The 14,474-nt window shown below is 44.1% G+C and overlaps 1 protein-coding gene across 1 annotated transcript in view; it reads left to right on the top strand.

Moving 5' to 3' along the window:
- The window catches only part of LOC132996202 (mitogen-activated protein kinase kinase kinase 11), a 45,181-nt gene that overhangs the window by 20,667 nt on the left and 10,040 nt on the right, over positions 1 to 14,474 (top strand). Inside the window, exons 3-9 of the mRNA XM_061066532.1 lie at positions 2,517 to 2,665; positions 3,734 to 3,909; positions 4,717 to 4,963; positions 7,709 to 7,825; positions 12,116 to 12,287; positions 12,388 to 12,500; positions 12,697 to 13,308. Of these exons, the coding sequence (XP_060922515.1) occupies positions 2,517 to 2,665; positions 3,734 to 3,909; positions 4,717 to 4,963; positions 7,709 to 7,825; positions 12,116 to 12,287; positions 12,388 to 12,500; positions 12,697 to 13,308 (1,586 nt within the window). The remainder of the gene's footprint in view (positions 1 to 2,516; positions 2,666 to 3,733; positions 3,910 to 4,716; positions 4,964 to 7,708; positions 7,826 to 12,115; positions 12,288 to 12,387; positions 12,501 to 12,696; positions 13,309 to 14,474) is intronic.

Genomic DNA, 14,474 nt, shown 5'->3' with positions numbered 1-14,474 from the left:
AAGAGGGGGTATGGTTTGAGTGATGGCGCCTTAAAGGAATAGCTTCACATGGGAAATATACTTTGAATTCTAAATGACAGTTAGATGAAAAGGTTGATACCGCTCATATCTCACTAAACAAACAGCGAGGGCCTGTAAGCAGGTGGTTTGTTTTCGAGAGCTACTGTTCTAACATGATCTTGTGACATCTTTAACCAAAAGGTCACAGCTTGTCTTCATAACAGCTACATTCTTACGACACCAGAAAATAAGTTTGTCTCAGTTTAATAGTCTGATGAAAGTTGCAAGCTGACTGTTTCAGAGATTCTAAGGTGACAGATTTACAAATTTTGTGAATAATGCAGGGTTGCACAAGGATGTTTTGCAATTAAACACTTTAATGGCAGTTTCAGCTGCCAGGCAAAAGCCCGTGGAAGGGGTATTGACGTTAAAAAGATACAGTCTTCATAAAAGTGCGCCATTAAATTATGTACGTTCAATATCATCTGCCAATTATCTGCAGTTCTTCAGCTAAGTGGTAGAAAAAGAGGGGAAAGGGTAAAAGGGAAGAGAAGCGAGGGTTGGGGGGCAAGGGGGGGGGGGCAGTGATGAAGAGATTCAGGGACGGAGTGATGGATTGCAGTGAGGCCGCCGCAGCCATGTGATGGCGTCTCTTCAAAGACATGCTCTGTGCTTTGTTGTGGGACATGTGTGCTGCACACTGTCCCATTGTCTCCGGCATAGACAGAGGAGGAGGCCACACACCAGACCACTGCACAGCTTCTTTATCTGGGAATAGTTTTGTGTGTGTGTGTCTGTGTGTGTCTGTGTGTGTGTGTCTACACGCTCCTATCTGTATGTGTTTTTGGCCACATCTACACAGAGGGAGAAGAGTCCATCAATTATGGTCTGTGGTTTCACAATACAGAGCCGAAACAACTGTGATTTGTTGAGAGGGGATTGGAGATGGCTTCTCAGTGCTGTATGTGAATTTGCATTTGGAATGAAGTGAGCCGGGCCGTCCTTCCTCAGCAACAGGGAAATGTATACATTATGAATTAAAGCAATAATGCATTCACGGCTTTGCTGCATTGTGGTTATTGCAGTGACTCTCATATGCCAGGGTTTAATTTTAATCCTGTGGATTTGGACCATATCATCCATTCTTTAAAGGATCTTTGCACACTCATACAGAGTCTATGTGAAACCAATTGAGCATGCCGTGACAGAGAACCTCTTTGAAAGCGTCCTTGAGAACACCAAAAGAGATTCTGCTCTGGTGCAAGCCACTTAAGGAATTTTCTGGTACTTGATAGAACCCTATTTTCCCGAGAGAGTGTAGTTTCTTTTCTTTTTTTTTACTCAATGGGCTCTTTGCTCTCTCACTATCTCACACGTACATCCTCTCACTTTCCATCTCCCTTCGTCTCTCGACAACAAACCCACGGCACCTCATTCTCTCAGCAATCACTGCACAATCTGGAGAACGGCGAAGTGAACGAGTAGCAGGCGGGCGGCCCTGCTCTGAAAATGAAGGGTCATCTTTGTTCTACCATTCTTTCTCATTTGTCCATGGCCGCCCGTCTCCACAGCTGCCACGCGGAGACGCCGACCGCCTCGGGGCGAGCCGGCGCTCAGCGTTTCTGCACAGTCACAGTCTGTGGAGGTTGTAATTAAAGAACTAAATAAAAAAGGGCTGCGGCCTGAGCTCTCCACTTAGCGAGCCTCCACTGTGCGTTGGGTCAGGTGCGTGCGAGGGGTAATTGACAGTGTGGGGAACCAAGTCCTGCACCAAGCTTCAACTTCTTTGGACACAGGGCTGCTCCCATTGTGTGGCCAAAGTCCTGTTTTTTGTCTGTGTGTGTCTGTGTGTGTGTGTACTTGTGTTTGCTCACGTTCGGCATTCATGAACTCGCACTGCTTTGCCAGCACGTGCTTCATCATGCAAATTTTTCCAAAGCACTAATGCGTCTTGGTTCTCTTCTGTCACTGCTATGATAATGAACATGTAAGGCCTAATGTGGAGACGAAAGCACGAAGTGGAATGTGCACTATACTCAGATTTGATCCACAAACGTTGAGTTGAATGTTCTGCAAGCAACACGTGGATTAAACTTTATTTCAGATAATCCTGGTGCTGGTAGTTTAAGACTTATTGAGCTGCCTTTGCAGTAAAAACCCATGATCGGCCATGATTCTATTTACAGTAAGGCCTCCTCAGTTAAGCAGCTGCAGGAAGTAGTATTTATAACAGCTTATGGATATGAAAACATTACCATATTGCAGCGGTCAAGTAAGTATTTTAAACACGAATGGGCATTGTCACTAGGACTTCTGAAATGAAAATCTTGTTTAGTACAGTGACACTGCAGCAGCTTGATTCAAAGAATTTCCAGTGTATCATCAATTCCAAATAATTCAGAGCTATATGTGTTGCAAAATACTGCATAATGATGCTTGTTGTGAAATGATTTGCTGTGTCTAATTTTGCACTGTCTCATGCTTTGTGGTGTGTGTTCCCCCCCCCCCCTCTCCAGCTACGGTGTTCTGCTGTGGGAGCTGCTAACAGGAGAGTCACCGTACAAAGGGATTGACGGACTCGCTGTCGCCTACGGAGTCGCCGTCAACAAGCTGACGCTGCCCATCCCTTCCACGTGCCCCGAACCCTTTGCTCAGCTCATGTCAGGTGGGGGGGGCGCAACTTCGCATGTGTAGCAATGTAACTGAATGCCCTCGTGCCACCGCTGCTTTCAGTTCGGTGGTGTGTGAGTCCTGCGTGTGATCGTTGGTGTCCCCGGCATGCTCTCTTTTCCATTTCCCCAAAGCTAGGTGGAAATTGAGCAAACAAATTCCTGTATGTTAATAACTCGGCTGTGCAGGGGAAGTGTGTCGCGCTGGGGCCACCAGCGTGTTTGTAACTGTTTGTGCTCTCCCTTTGTTTAGTTTCAAGTTAAAAAGAAATGTCACTTGGGCATTTTCTAACATGTTAACTGCTTTGTACCGAACGTACGTTTGCTTTGAAGCAGACGCTGTGTGCAGTCTTTCCACTTAGCCTCTTGTCGTGATGTCAGCTTGTTTTTCTACCACTGTGTTCATAGAGGAGATCAGTGCACACAAACCACCGATAGCCACCTCAGAGGATTAATTAATTGTTGGATTGGTTTTTGATCTGCTTGTAAGGCCCCAAGTGTTGCAGCAAATTATGCGAAACCCCTCACAGCCAGTTAATAAAGCGTGACACTTTGAGTAAGCGATCAATCTGAGTCCAGATGTTCACACAGACTCACACTCATGTCTGAAATATGTGAAAAATACAAACGACAGGTGTTGCTGCAGAATATTCATTCAATTAACAGAAATAACTGACTCTGGCCTGATTTTATGTCTTCACATTCATCTGGGTGATACAATTGGACTTTTTCCAGTGCAGATCAGTGTGTGTGAGGATTATGGTGAATCACTGAGTGACTTCCTTCTTTCAAGTCCCTTGATTCACGACAAATGTCCAAAGAAGTGAAACTGTAGTGGAGGCAAGATTTTTCCATTTTGTTTTGAGGAATCAAAATGTTACCACTCGGTACCGAACTAAATACATCAAAGTAATTTAAGGAAACAGAAGGATTAGAGTTGTTCAAACAAAAAACTCCTTAAAACCTGTCATTGTGAGGACACCTATGCAACTGTACAGATAATAACCCCGAGAGTGCAGGTGTGTTGTGTAGAACCCGTTGTCTGACTGTGTCTGCTCTAACAGAGTGCTGGGACCAGGACCCCCACCGGAGACCCAACTTCAGCTCCATCCTGGCCCAGCTGACGGCGCTGGAGCAGCAGGTGAAGGAAGAGATGCCTCAGGACTCCTTCCACTCCCTGCAGGAGGACTGGAAACTGGAGATCAAGGACATGTTCGATGAACTCCGGGCTAAAGAGAAGGTAAGAGGCACCGTGTGAATCACTCGCGTACCTGTTTTTCTCCAATGATCCTTGAGATCCATTCAGCTACTCAGAATTCTCAACTCCTGCTAGAAGCTGACTTATCTTGACTGTCTCCTCACTGGTGTAACACTCTGGTCATGCTCAGTGAGTGGAAACAAAATATTTGTTGAGTCAATTAAAGTCCTGCAACGGCCACAGACAACAGCATTTTATCTTTTTTTAATAATGCTATTGGGACATGAAGTGTTTCAGAAACAAATAACCAACCCTACCTTTTTAATAGATAAATCCATAAAAAAGTATCATGGGAGTATATTATTGCTGCAGTTTTACTTAGAAAGGTCACTAATATCAAACTGTTACGCAATATAAAATGCATCACTAGATTAATATACAAATACATAAATTGAAATAGCAGTAATCTTTGCCACCATTACACTTTTACCTTCATACTTGAAGCAATTTATCTGCACAGACGGCACATCAAAGAAACATTCATTTTAGTTTTGGATGTTCATTTTTACTTTGATCTTTGTTTTTATTTGGTTGGAACAGTATCTAATGTAAGGTCCCTGGAGGAGAAGTCCATATACTGAACACTTTAGATCAAACACTAATCTGTGTGACATCAGATAAAATGTCAAACAGAAGCTGCTAGTCATCTTGCCATTAATACTGATGAAAGGTTTCCCTGCAATCAACTTCACTGTCACCCAGGAGGCGATGGGACCGTAAACCTATGAAACCTCAGTCATGCATGATTTGGGTCCTGCTAATATTAACACCTCCCCCCTCCTCCATCAGGAGCTGCGGTGCCGCGAGGAGGAGCTGAAGCGAGCGGCTCTGGAGCAGAAGTCCCATGAAGAGTTCCTGCGGCAGCGCGAGCAGCAGCTGGCCCAGTGGGAGCAGGACGTGTTCGAGCGCGAACTCAGCCTCCTCATCCACCACCTGAACCAGAACCAGGAGAAGCCCAACGTCAAGAAGAGGAAAGGCACCTTCAAGAAGCACAAGCTCAAGAGCAAGAACGGCGAGAAGATCAGCATGCCCCAAGGTGTGTGTCTGTCTGTGTGTGTCTGTGTGTGTTTGAAGTGTCTTTGATTTGTTCAGTCCCAAACAAATATAGCCGGATTGTGTCAGCCTGCAGTCCTGACGAGAAATCTCATTCCAAGAACCATTACTGGCTCAGTCTCAGCAAGCAATAAAAACAACAACAAAAGTAAAAAAAAAATTGCAAAGAAAATGCAAGAGAGCAGTGAAGAGGAAGTGTGTGTGTTTGTGTGTGTGTGGGGTGGGGTGGTGTTCTGTGGTGCAACTGTTTTGTAGCTCAGCTTTGCTGCAGGTTCATATCAGGGCTGGACTCATGATATTTGGGGCTGCATATATGTAATAACTTTAAAATTGTTCTCTTATATTTTCAGCACAAAAAATGCAATAACTCTTCAAAAAAAATGTTTTCACTCTATTCTGAAAAAGCCCCTGAAACACCACTCTCACCATGGTTTGAGATGCAACTAAAGCATTGATCTCATCAGTATCTGCAGTGACCCACTCACTCTCTTGTTGCTGCTGTTGTCACACTGAGCTGGCTGCTGCTCCTCATGTATCCTCTACTATCACAAAGTCACATGGACCGCTGCAGTTCACATCCACTGGGGTTCAGTGTGTGCGAGTGTATTTTGGGCTGAGCAAGCATGCGTGAATTTGTGTGTGTGTCTGTGTGTGTCTGTGTGTCTGTGTGTGTGTCTGTGTGTGTTGTGGTTAGGCCTTTCCCAGCAGCAGCAGGGTAGTGATGTGGTGGTGGGGGTTTGATGAGAGGGGAGAGTGAGCCAACCACGCCTCAACACTTCCTGTCTATGGATACGCTGGCCTCTCTCTCTCTCTCTCTCTCTCTCTCTCTCTCTCTCTCTCTCTCTCTCTCTCTCTCTCTCTCTCTCTCTCTCTCTCTCTCTTTCTCGCTCTCTCTCCCTCTCTTTGCACCCTTTAGAGTAACTTCTAGTTTATCACATATTCTCAAAAAGTTGAAATGAATAAGAACGTGACCCGTTTGATTCTTTTTCAGGAATAAGGATTTAAATGGTTTTTATTTCATCACACACAAGGACAGTATTTGCAGTAAAGTGCAGGGTGGTATGCTCTCAAGGCTGTGCTGAAAGGCTTGAGTAAAAACATCAGAACAAGGAAAAGAAATGGAAAGAATGAAGATTCAAGGATAAAAGACATTAAGGCTTTTCTTTAGCTTTGCAAATTTGGCTCAGTCATGGTTATATAGCGGATAAATATAGATAGGAACAAATTATTTTTGCCCGAAATAGAGCGATAGCAACATTGGTGCGTGGCACATTTTAAATAAAAGTAAAATTATATGAAGTCCAAATGTATAATTGTAGCTCAGGCTTTGGCTGGAGTTATCTCAATTAACTGGAACCATCGACTCTACATATATAAAGTTGTATACAACTTATCTCCATTTCCTCACAATATCAAGAAAAGAAGCCAAAATATAGCAGAGAGCAGCACTGTTATCTTGCCTTGTTGACTTCATTTGGAGACAGAGTCTAGGCTGTAGCCATCAGGGGACTGAGCCGTCGTATTGGGTCCTGCTCATAAACGCACTGGACCAATCACGAGTCAGTCTCAGTGCCAATCGTGACATTCACATTTCACCCAGTTTTTATAGAAAAAATAAAGAACTAATAAACTTGACAGAAATCCTCTTTGTTGGAAATAATGTTCATCACATAATTGATGTGTGTATTGATTTGGGCCATGTCCCATACACTAACATGGAGGAGAAAAATATTGTTTTTAAGATGATCTTACTTTGCTAGCTAGCTAGTAAAACAGTCAAGAGTTCAACGAGCAAATGCTAGCCAATGGCAGGAGCTCCTATTAGGCCTGATGTGTGTCTTTGTGTACAATCTGTGCAGTTGAATAATTAAGTTGTAACGGCAAACCACATAATTAACCCAGTACCTCAAATTAATAGCAATATCTCATTCTGTACTCTCTATAGACCACTGCACTTCATAATGTCGGTAAATATGCAATTTAAGAACATGATTTAGTGCTTCAAGGGAATTGATGTTTCACATGCCCATTAATTTGAGAGAATAATTTATTTTATAATTTCCCTCCTGGCTGCGTTGGTCACTGTTAGTAAAGCCTCAGTTTGTTCCCTTTGAATTGACTGATATCTTTGCCTAAATTAACGTTTAGTGCCCTTAAATTGAACTTAGCCTTAATTAGCACTTAAGCTACGCAGCTTGTTATAAGCAGTAGTATTTGTGGCAGCAGCATTCTTTTATCCCTGGCTAGAAGTTATGTGCCATTCAATCCCTCAACAAAAATTAGTCATGTAACGTAAGGATTTGAGATGAGAACATGTGTTGCTCTGAATCTCCCGGAAAACTCTGAAACTACCGTGACAGCCAGTTAAGGCTTTTTTGGAGAATTAAGGAACCTAAACACAAGTGTTGCAACCTTCAAAACAGCTGACAGCTCTTTGGCGTGTATGAATGTGAAGTCGAGCGATGAAACCCAGAGTTGTGTGTAAATGGAATGGTAAAATGGATGGCTTTTAAATAGCTCTTTTCTTGACAATGGCCGCTCAAAGTGCTTTTAAACTACAAGGCACATTCCCACACACATTCATACAGCACCTCTCAAAACTTGTATATCGATGATACAGCTCAGGCAATTTGGGGTTCACTGTCCAGCCCAAGGTCACGTCGACATTCAGACTGGAATGGATACATATATATAAATATAAATGTGTGTGTGTTTGTTTTTGTTGCAGACTTCATCCATAAGATTACGGTGCAAGCATCCCCCGGCCTGGAGAAGAGGCGGAACTCTCCTGATCTGGGTTCAGGCTCCTCGCCCTCCTTCGGCCCACGTTTCCGTGCGATCCAACGTGAGTGCAGGCATTTTAGTGTGTGTGTGAGCCTCCAGAGACATTTGGGAAAAAACAAAGAATGTCGCATCTCTGGCCTTGTTGCATGCACACACAGACTCTGTTGCAACATTACATCTCAGTTTTCAAATACTCTTTTATGTGCTCTCAACCACCCACTCAAATTCTTTGTCTTCCCCTGTTTCCCAGTGGGTCCCCTCTTGTTCTCTCTTCCCTTCCCTGGCTTAATGCTCTCTCTCTCTCTCTCTCTCTCTCTCTCTCTCTCTCTCTCTCTCTCTCTCTCTCTCTCTCTCTCTCTCTCTCTCTCTCTCTCTCTCTCTCTCTCTCTCTCTCTCTCTCTCTCACACACACAAACACACACCCTTTTCCCTTTTCAATAGTCTGTTCCAGTCCAAATATTATCTGACTTCCTCTCAGCGGCTCAGCACCACTCAGTAGCTTTTTTTCCCACTGCAGCCTGACTCCGACTGCAGTTAGCCAAGTGCTGCAGTGGGGGGAGCCATGGAGCTGTATTCTCCCTGCAGAAACGCTCCCCAGTTTTTATATGCATGTAGTGGCTACAGTGCGGTTGACTGAATTAAAAATAAGCTGGGAGGAATTCACTGCTGCAGGAGAAGGGGTTGAGAAGGGTTGCAGCAGTGGCATAGATTTACAATGCTCCTCTGCTTGTCAGGCTCGCAGACCAACGCCCCGAGATCGAGCCTCCTTCTGAGGGAAACTGGAGGCGGTAGGTCACGGGCCGTCTTAACAAAACCCGAGAGGAAATTTGTGGTGCAGCAACAGGCAGTGAAAGGGATTTTTTTCTAAACAATTACCACCGGGGGTTGGCATAAAAGCACAAACTGCAGTGAAACATTTATCTGTAAAAGTGGTTAGTAAATCCAAAACATCTGTCGGCTTCATTTATTCATTAAATAGAGGGCTGGTGTTCTTTACTTCCTAATGACTCCCCTTAATGGCAATCACTAAGCCAAGAGTGTGCCAGTCATTAAAATGTGTTTAGTGGATATTTATGCTTGCCCTCTGAGTAGAAAGCAGTGATTTATTGCTGCTGCTTTCCAAACATATTTGTCTAGAGAACTGCCAAAATGATTTGCTTTAGTGCACAGAGCTCCATTCAACAAGGTTTTTGTTCAGTGAATACAAGTTAGTGAAGAGGGTGGCACAAGAAAAACCTACAGAGCGATCGTCTTTGAGGTCAAGTCTCCCATTCTGCCCAAGTCTACTGAATTCAATAACAAGGGAATTAAATCATCCCACATTTTTTCAGGGACATATTTTAATTTGGGAGTACAAGAGTTAGCATTTGAACATCTCGGTAGACTGTTATCTAATGGTTACAGCTGCCCTCATTTATTTTTGCAATGGTAGCAGTGTTAGTTTTAGCTACTGTCTCCCTGTGCTGTTCCTCATTCCACCTCCAGTACCTGAGGTATAGAGGCTGCTACATGTCCTGCGCATGTACATCCTCTGCTGAATATGCTATCCATATTATTATTATCATTATTACTCCAATTTAGCTAGTGGTGTTGCTCTAATGAAGGCATTGTCAGTTGTTCGACCCTGTGCTTTTGTCCTGAATTAAATATCTCAACATTGCATTGATTGAGATCAAATTGAGTTCAAGCTCTCATTTGTCATGTGCAAGTTAACACATGTTTTAAATGATAAATGGTCTTCATGTATATAGCGCTTTTCAAGTCGTGATTACTCAAAGCACATAACAGTACAATTCTTTGCCATCCTTTATAAAAGAGTCCTTTTGACTTGAGTGGTTTTGCCACCCTAATGCAAATATTTTCATTCATTTAGATAAATATTCACCTGAAGGAACATAATTTGGATATTCAGAGGATGACATAGATGATTAGTTAACATTCACCCCACGCTTCGGTTTATGACGAAATACCCTCAAAACTGAAGCTGCTCTAAGATATGCACTGACCTCCAGGGATCCTCTGACTTTCTTCATGTATGTGTGAATGCAAATGTCCGAGTGAGAGCCTCCAGAACTTCTGCTGACATTTTTCTGGCTAAGCCCCTAGTATAAAGTCCAGGGGAAATTCAGGAGGAGTGAATGTGAGCAGGTTTGTTGATGATGCTTCAAACACGCAACAGATGCAAAAATGAACAAATCAAAAAGAATACAAATCTCAATGCATGAAAAAGCGGCGCCAAACGCATAGAAGACACAGAAGAAGATGTCGAGAGAGGTTTGGGTGATAAGGGCTGAAACCTGTGTCCATGTGCTTTAAACAACAACACGTGTTCTCTGCAGCAGAATTAATACATTACATTCCTCCTCTGCCTGCTGCCCATGCCCTCACCTGAACACTCCAGTGATTTCTGTGTTGTTGTGAAGGCGTCTTGCTGCATTGTGTATGTGTGGAAGGCAAACTCTGCAGAAAGTCTAGACCCAATTCTCCGGACATATCGAAAAGTGGAGAGCCCATACCTCCACCAAGGCTGGTTGGCCACTTTATCATCATCAGCATATACATGTATTGCTTAAGATATATATATATATATATATATATATATATATATATATATATATATATATATATATATATATATATGTACAAAGACATTTTCTACAAACTGTAGAAATATATCCATTCTCTGATAGTTGAAATAAATATTTGTTACTATACAGTAACTGAACAAATACAACCCCCCCCCCCCCCAAAAAAAATACTTATTTTTAATCACAGAATCCAGAGCAGCACAAATTTCCACTTGTACATTGACAAAAGCACCCTACAGATATTTTCCTAATGATCTCTGCATTGATACTTGAGAAAGTAACTGGGGGAAAAAAAGTTGTGGATCTCCCTCCTGATCCCGATCTGCACCACAATTGAATGAGTTCCTCCTTGGGTCATGCCTCAGCCCACCACAAAACATCATGGAAACCAGTTGAGAAGTTTTTTTGTAATCCTGTCAAACTCACTAACAAGCAATCAAATGCAGACGGAAACATAACCTCCTTGGCTGAGGTAACGACAGCTTTACTTGACGATTGCATGCTAATACTAAGACGTGAACAAAGTAAACATTACACCTGATTAATATCTGCAGTTTGCACAGATGTTTGTTTGATATGTAGCAGCAAATGAATATCACCTTTGTTAATAATGTATAACGGAAGTAGAAATGCAAAACAGGGCCTATGATGAGTAGATGAGCTAACATGGAAATATACACAAACATTACAACCATGTAAACATAAAGATGAATACATTAATGTGGACAAACTGCAAAAGGGAAGGGAGTGTTTACAGAGGAAATGCTGGGGATTTTTCTATTTTCAAGCCCCAGTTTGATATTGGTGAAATTGCAACCCTGACACCATCAACTGACTTTCTGTGGATGCTTTGAAAAACATTGTGTCAGAGAGAGATGAGAGGCAAAGTGCACAAGCCACGCCGCGAGTGTAGTACAGGCCAATTGAAACAGAACGACTTGTCCGTTCAGAGAGCATAGCCGCAATTTCTGAAGCCGCAATGGAAGTGACAGGAACGAGCGAGGGAATCGCTGGAAATAAGCGTTGCCAGAAATCGGTGAAATAAAAACAATAGATTTAAAGTTTTTAAAAGTTCTATTTTCCACTTTTGTCCCTTCCTTTGTCAAACGTGTCAGCCTTTGTGTCGAGAAAGTTCCATTTAACTTTGTCGGGGGTGTGAGGTTAAAAATGTGTGAGTGCAAGGTGTTGTGGCAGGACGCCCAGTCTGTGCATCACTGACTGTTCACATGCTATGTGTTTGGAGCATGTGCCAGTCGGTGGGGAGGTAAATAGTGTGAACGCTATTTGAAATTCACAGCTTTTATTTGCACACTGCACTTCCTTTCATTTTCTCTCAAGTCCCTTTTCAATTGGTTCAGAAACCCACTAACATCCAACTTTTGTATGCAATGGATTCAATCAGCATCCCTCCTTTCTTTTAGCCAGTTTAAAAACCTGCTTATTTTGGTGTAAGAGATGCTCCTCCCTTCCTTCCACCTCCTACTCTGCAAACCATTCTGACATTGCCCAATAGACTGAATCCCCTATAATGACGTCATCATAACACAATTTAGAAGAGATTGTGACTTGTTGAAGTTTCATGAAATGTAGCCATGGGGTCAGTTAAATGTCACCGTGTCGGAGACGAGTGTAAGCCTGCCTTAATTGTTGTTGTTGTGAAAGATGCCTTTTCAAAATGCCTCACTCACCTCATTAGTATACAGCCGGGTGGCATGCATACTGATAATGTGCCAGCTTATATTTTTCTCCCTTTTTCTTTGCAGTCAGTCCCAGTGACAACAGCAGGTCGTTCGGGCTGAGCCCAGCCTGGCCTCTGGAGCCGTCCACTCTCAAACAATCCAATGGAGACATGAGGCTGTGCACCCACTGGAGGCCCCAGAGCCCGAAAAGTCCCAAAAGCCCCAAAATGCTGCGCCTCAGTCCACAGGAAAGCAGGTAAAGCATTTTCTTTAACATGTGAACATTTAGGGTTGACAAGGACTCAACTTAGTTCAGCAACACGCTTCAGTGTTTCTTAATTTGTTGTCGCTTTCAGTCTTTCGATGAGAGCCAAGCTCCTGGGGTCAGACAGCAATGAGAACGGAGAGTCCAAGGACGACTTTGAGGAGTACAGACCCTGCACCCCCACCCCACCCACTGCACAGAACGGTAACCGGCGCCCTCCATCACCTGCCTAAACGCCAGTTGCATCTTCCATTAGCTGGTGTTATAATTCACACTGGCATGGGTGTGAATTATAAATAGACGCTAAATGAATAATAAATGCACTGAGTGGTTTTTTTCTGTCTCTTTCTCCTTCTCTGTCTTGCTGAAACTTAAAAAAATCATTTTTCTCTCTCTGCAGGCTCCTCAGTGAAGAACAGCCTGCGGCTTCCTCTACCTCAGGGAGACTCGGGCAGCGAGGAAGGTGGCTCCTCCCCAGCTGGCTCCCCCAGGCCTGAGAGGGGTTCCCACAGTGGCCTGATTAAGGGCACGCACCAGGCCCTGCTCGGGGGTGCCTCCCTCCTGGCCTCAGTAGGGTTGGGTCGCTGCCTTGATATGCCCCCAAGGGTGCCCCCTCGAACTAACCCCCCATCCCAAGAGGAACGCACCACCTACGAACTGGAGATCTCCTCCCCTAAGCCCCTCATTTCAGACCCCCCAGTAGTGGACGATCTCATCTCATTGTCCACCTCTGAGCCGCTCCCCAGACCACTCTTGGATTTAGCTCTGCAGTACCAAGAACTCAAGCCCTTGCCCCTGACTCCACCCCCGCCAAACCGGCGTGAGAGGTGTGGCCACAGGACGCCGCACAGTCCGCAGAGCCCCAGGACCCCCCCGCGGCACCACAAGAGCAGCCCAACCGAATGGAACCTGAGTTCCAATTCTTCCAACGGGGAGACCAGCTGCGAGGCCTGGGAGCACAAAGCTGACCGGAGGAGGAGGTCCAGCCAAGGCCTGCACACCTCCCAGCTAGGTCAGTTTTTCACCTTAAAGGAGTATTCCACCAATTTTAGAGGAAAAGATCCTTACACTATGTGAAGTGTAAGAAATCCTCTGACTCATACTCAGGGCTAGAAGCCATTTTTCTCTTGCTTCCCAACCTTATCTCTTCTCCTGATTGGGTCTTTGGTTTCTTTTTAACATAGTTCCATGATATGACCACATTTCTTCAGGGCGCCCCAAACACTGAAACTGGATCCAAGTTATACCTTGAATAACAATTTGCATATCTCCAGTAACAGCTGGCCCCAGTACTAATACTTGCTCAGCAAAGCTTGCATCAAATCTTCTGCCCCTGTTGTTTTCCCCGAGAGTCAGAGATTCTCTTTTATTGCAAAGTTGACGGCGAAACATGAGGCAGCACAGCTGAGGTCACAGAGCCTGAAAGTGCTGGATTCAGAGTTGCTGATCATCTGTTCATGAATTCACCGACACGGCAAAGTCTTTCTGGGCTCTCCCTCAGAGTCTTTGGCTTGAGCCCAGCTGTGCATTATGGTTGCATTGAGTGCAAATATGCTCATATCCAGACATGTAATGTGTCTTGTATGTTGTGTTAAATACATGCATGACACATGATAAAAGAGTACACGCCAGAGGGTTAAGCATTCATTATCCCCTCAAAATTACATTTTGAAATAGGCAATTTTCCATTCTCATGGGGCATATTTACACTTGTGTTTTAATTCTTGTACAGTGCCGTGCTCCCAGACATTATCTGCATACCAGCTGCTTTCATTTACAGTACATTGACATGTTTTTCCCAAAGAGTAATAAGCGTATCTTAGAAGCACTGACACAGTTTAGAGCTGTAACGACGGAGGCGTGGGTATTGGTTGTTTTAAGAGCGAGTGGGCTTTGCGAGGGGCTTTAACAGTGCCCCCTGGGAACATTTCACACTCCGTATCTGGTCCGCTTGACTCACAAAGCCCCGGATTCTCCACAGAGCCGTTCTCCCAGCGCTGCCCCCAGGTTGCGAGCAGACATATCTCGCCTGCTCCGCCGCCAAACAACCGTGATCTCACAAACCGCATGCGCTCATTACATGGGGCGCACAGAGGCGAAAAGCCACACTTAATTAAACAGGGAATGTTTTAGCTAAGCGTCTTATTACGTTTATTGAGCGCAATGACTCAGATGCAT

This window comes from Limanda limanda, chromosome 22 (genome assembly GCF_963576545.1).
Source record: "Limanda limanda chromosome 22, fLimLim1.1, whole genome shotgun sequence".
Lineage (NCBI taxonomy): Eukaryota > Metazoa > Chordata > Actinopteri > Pleuronectiformes > Pleuronectidae > Limanda > Limanda limanda.
This window is presented reverse-complemented; position numbering and strand designations above follow the sequence as displayed.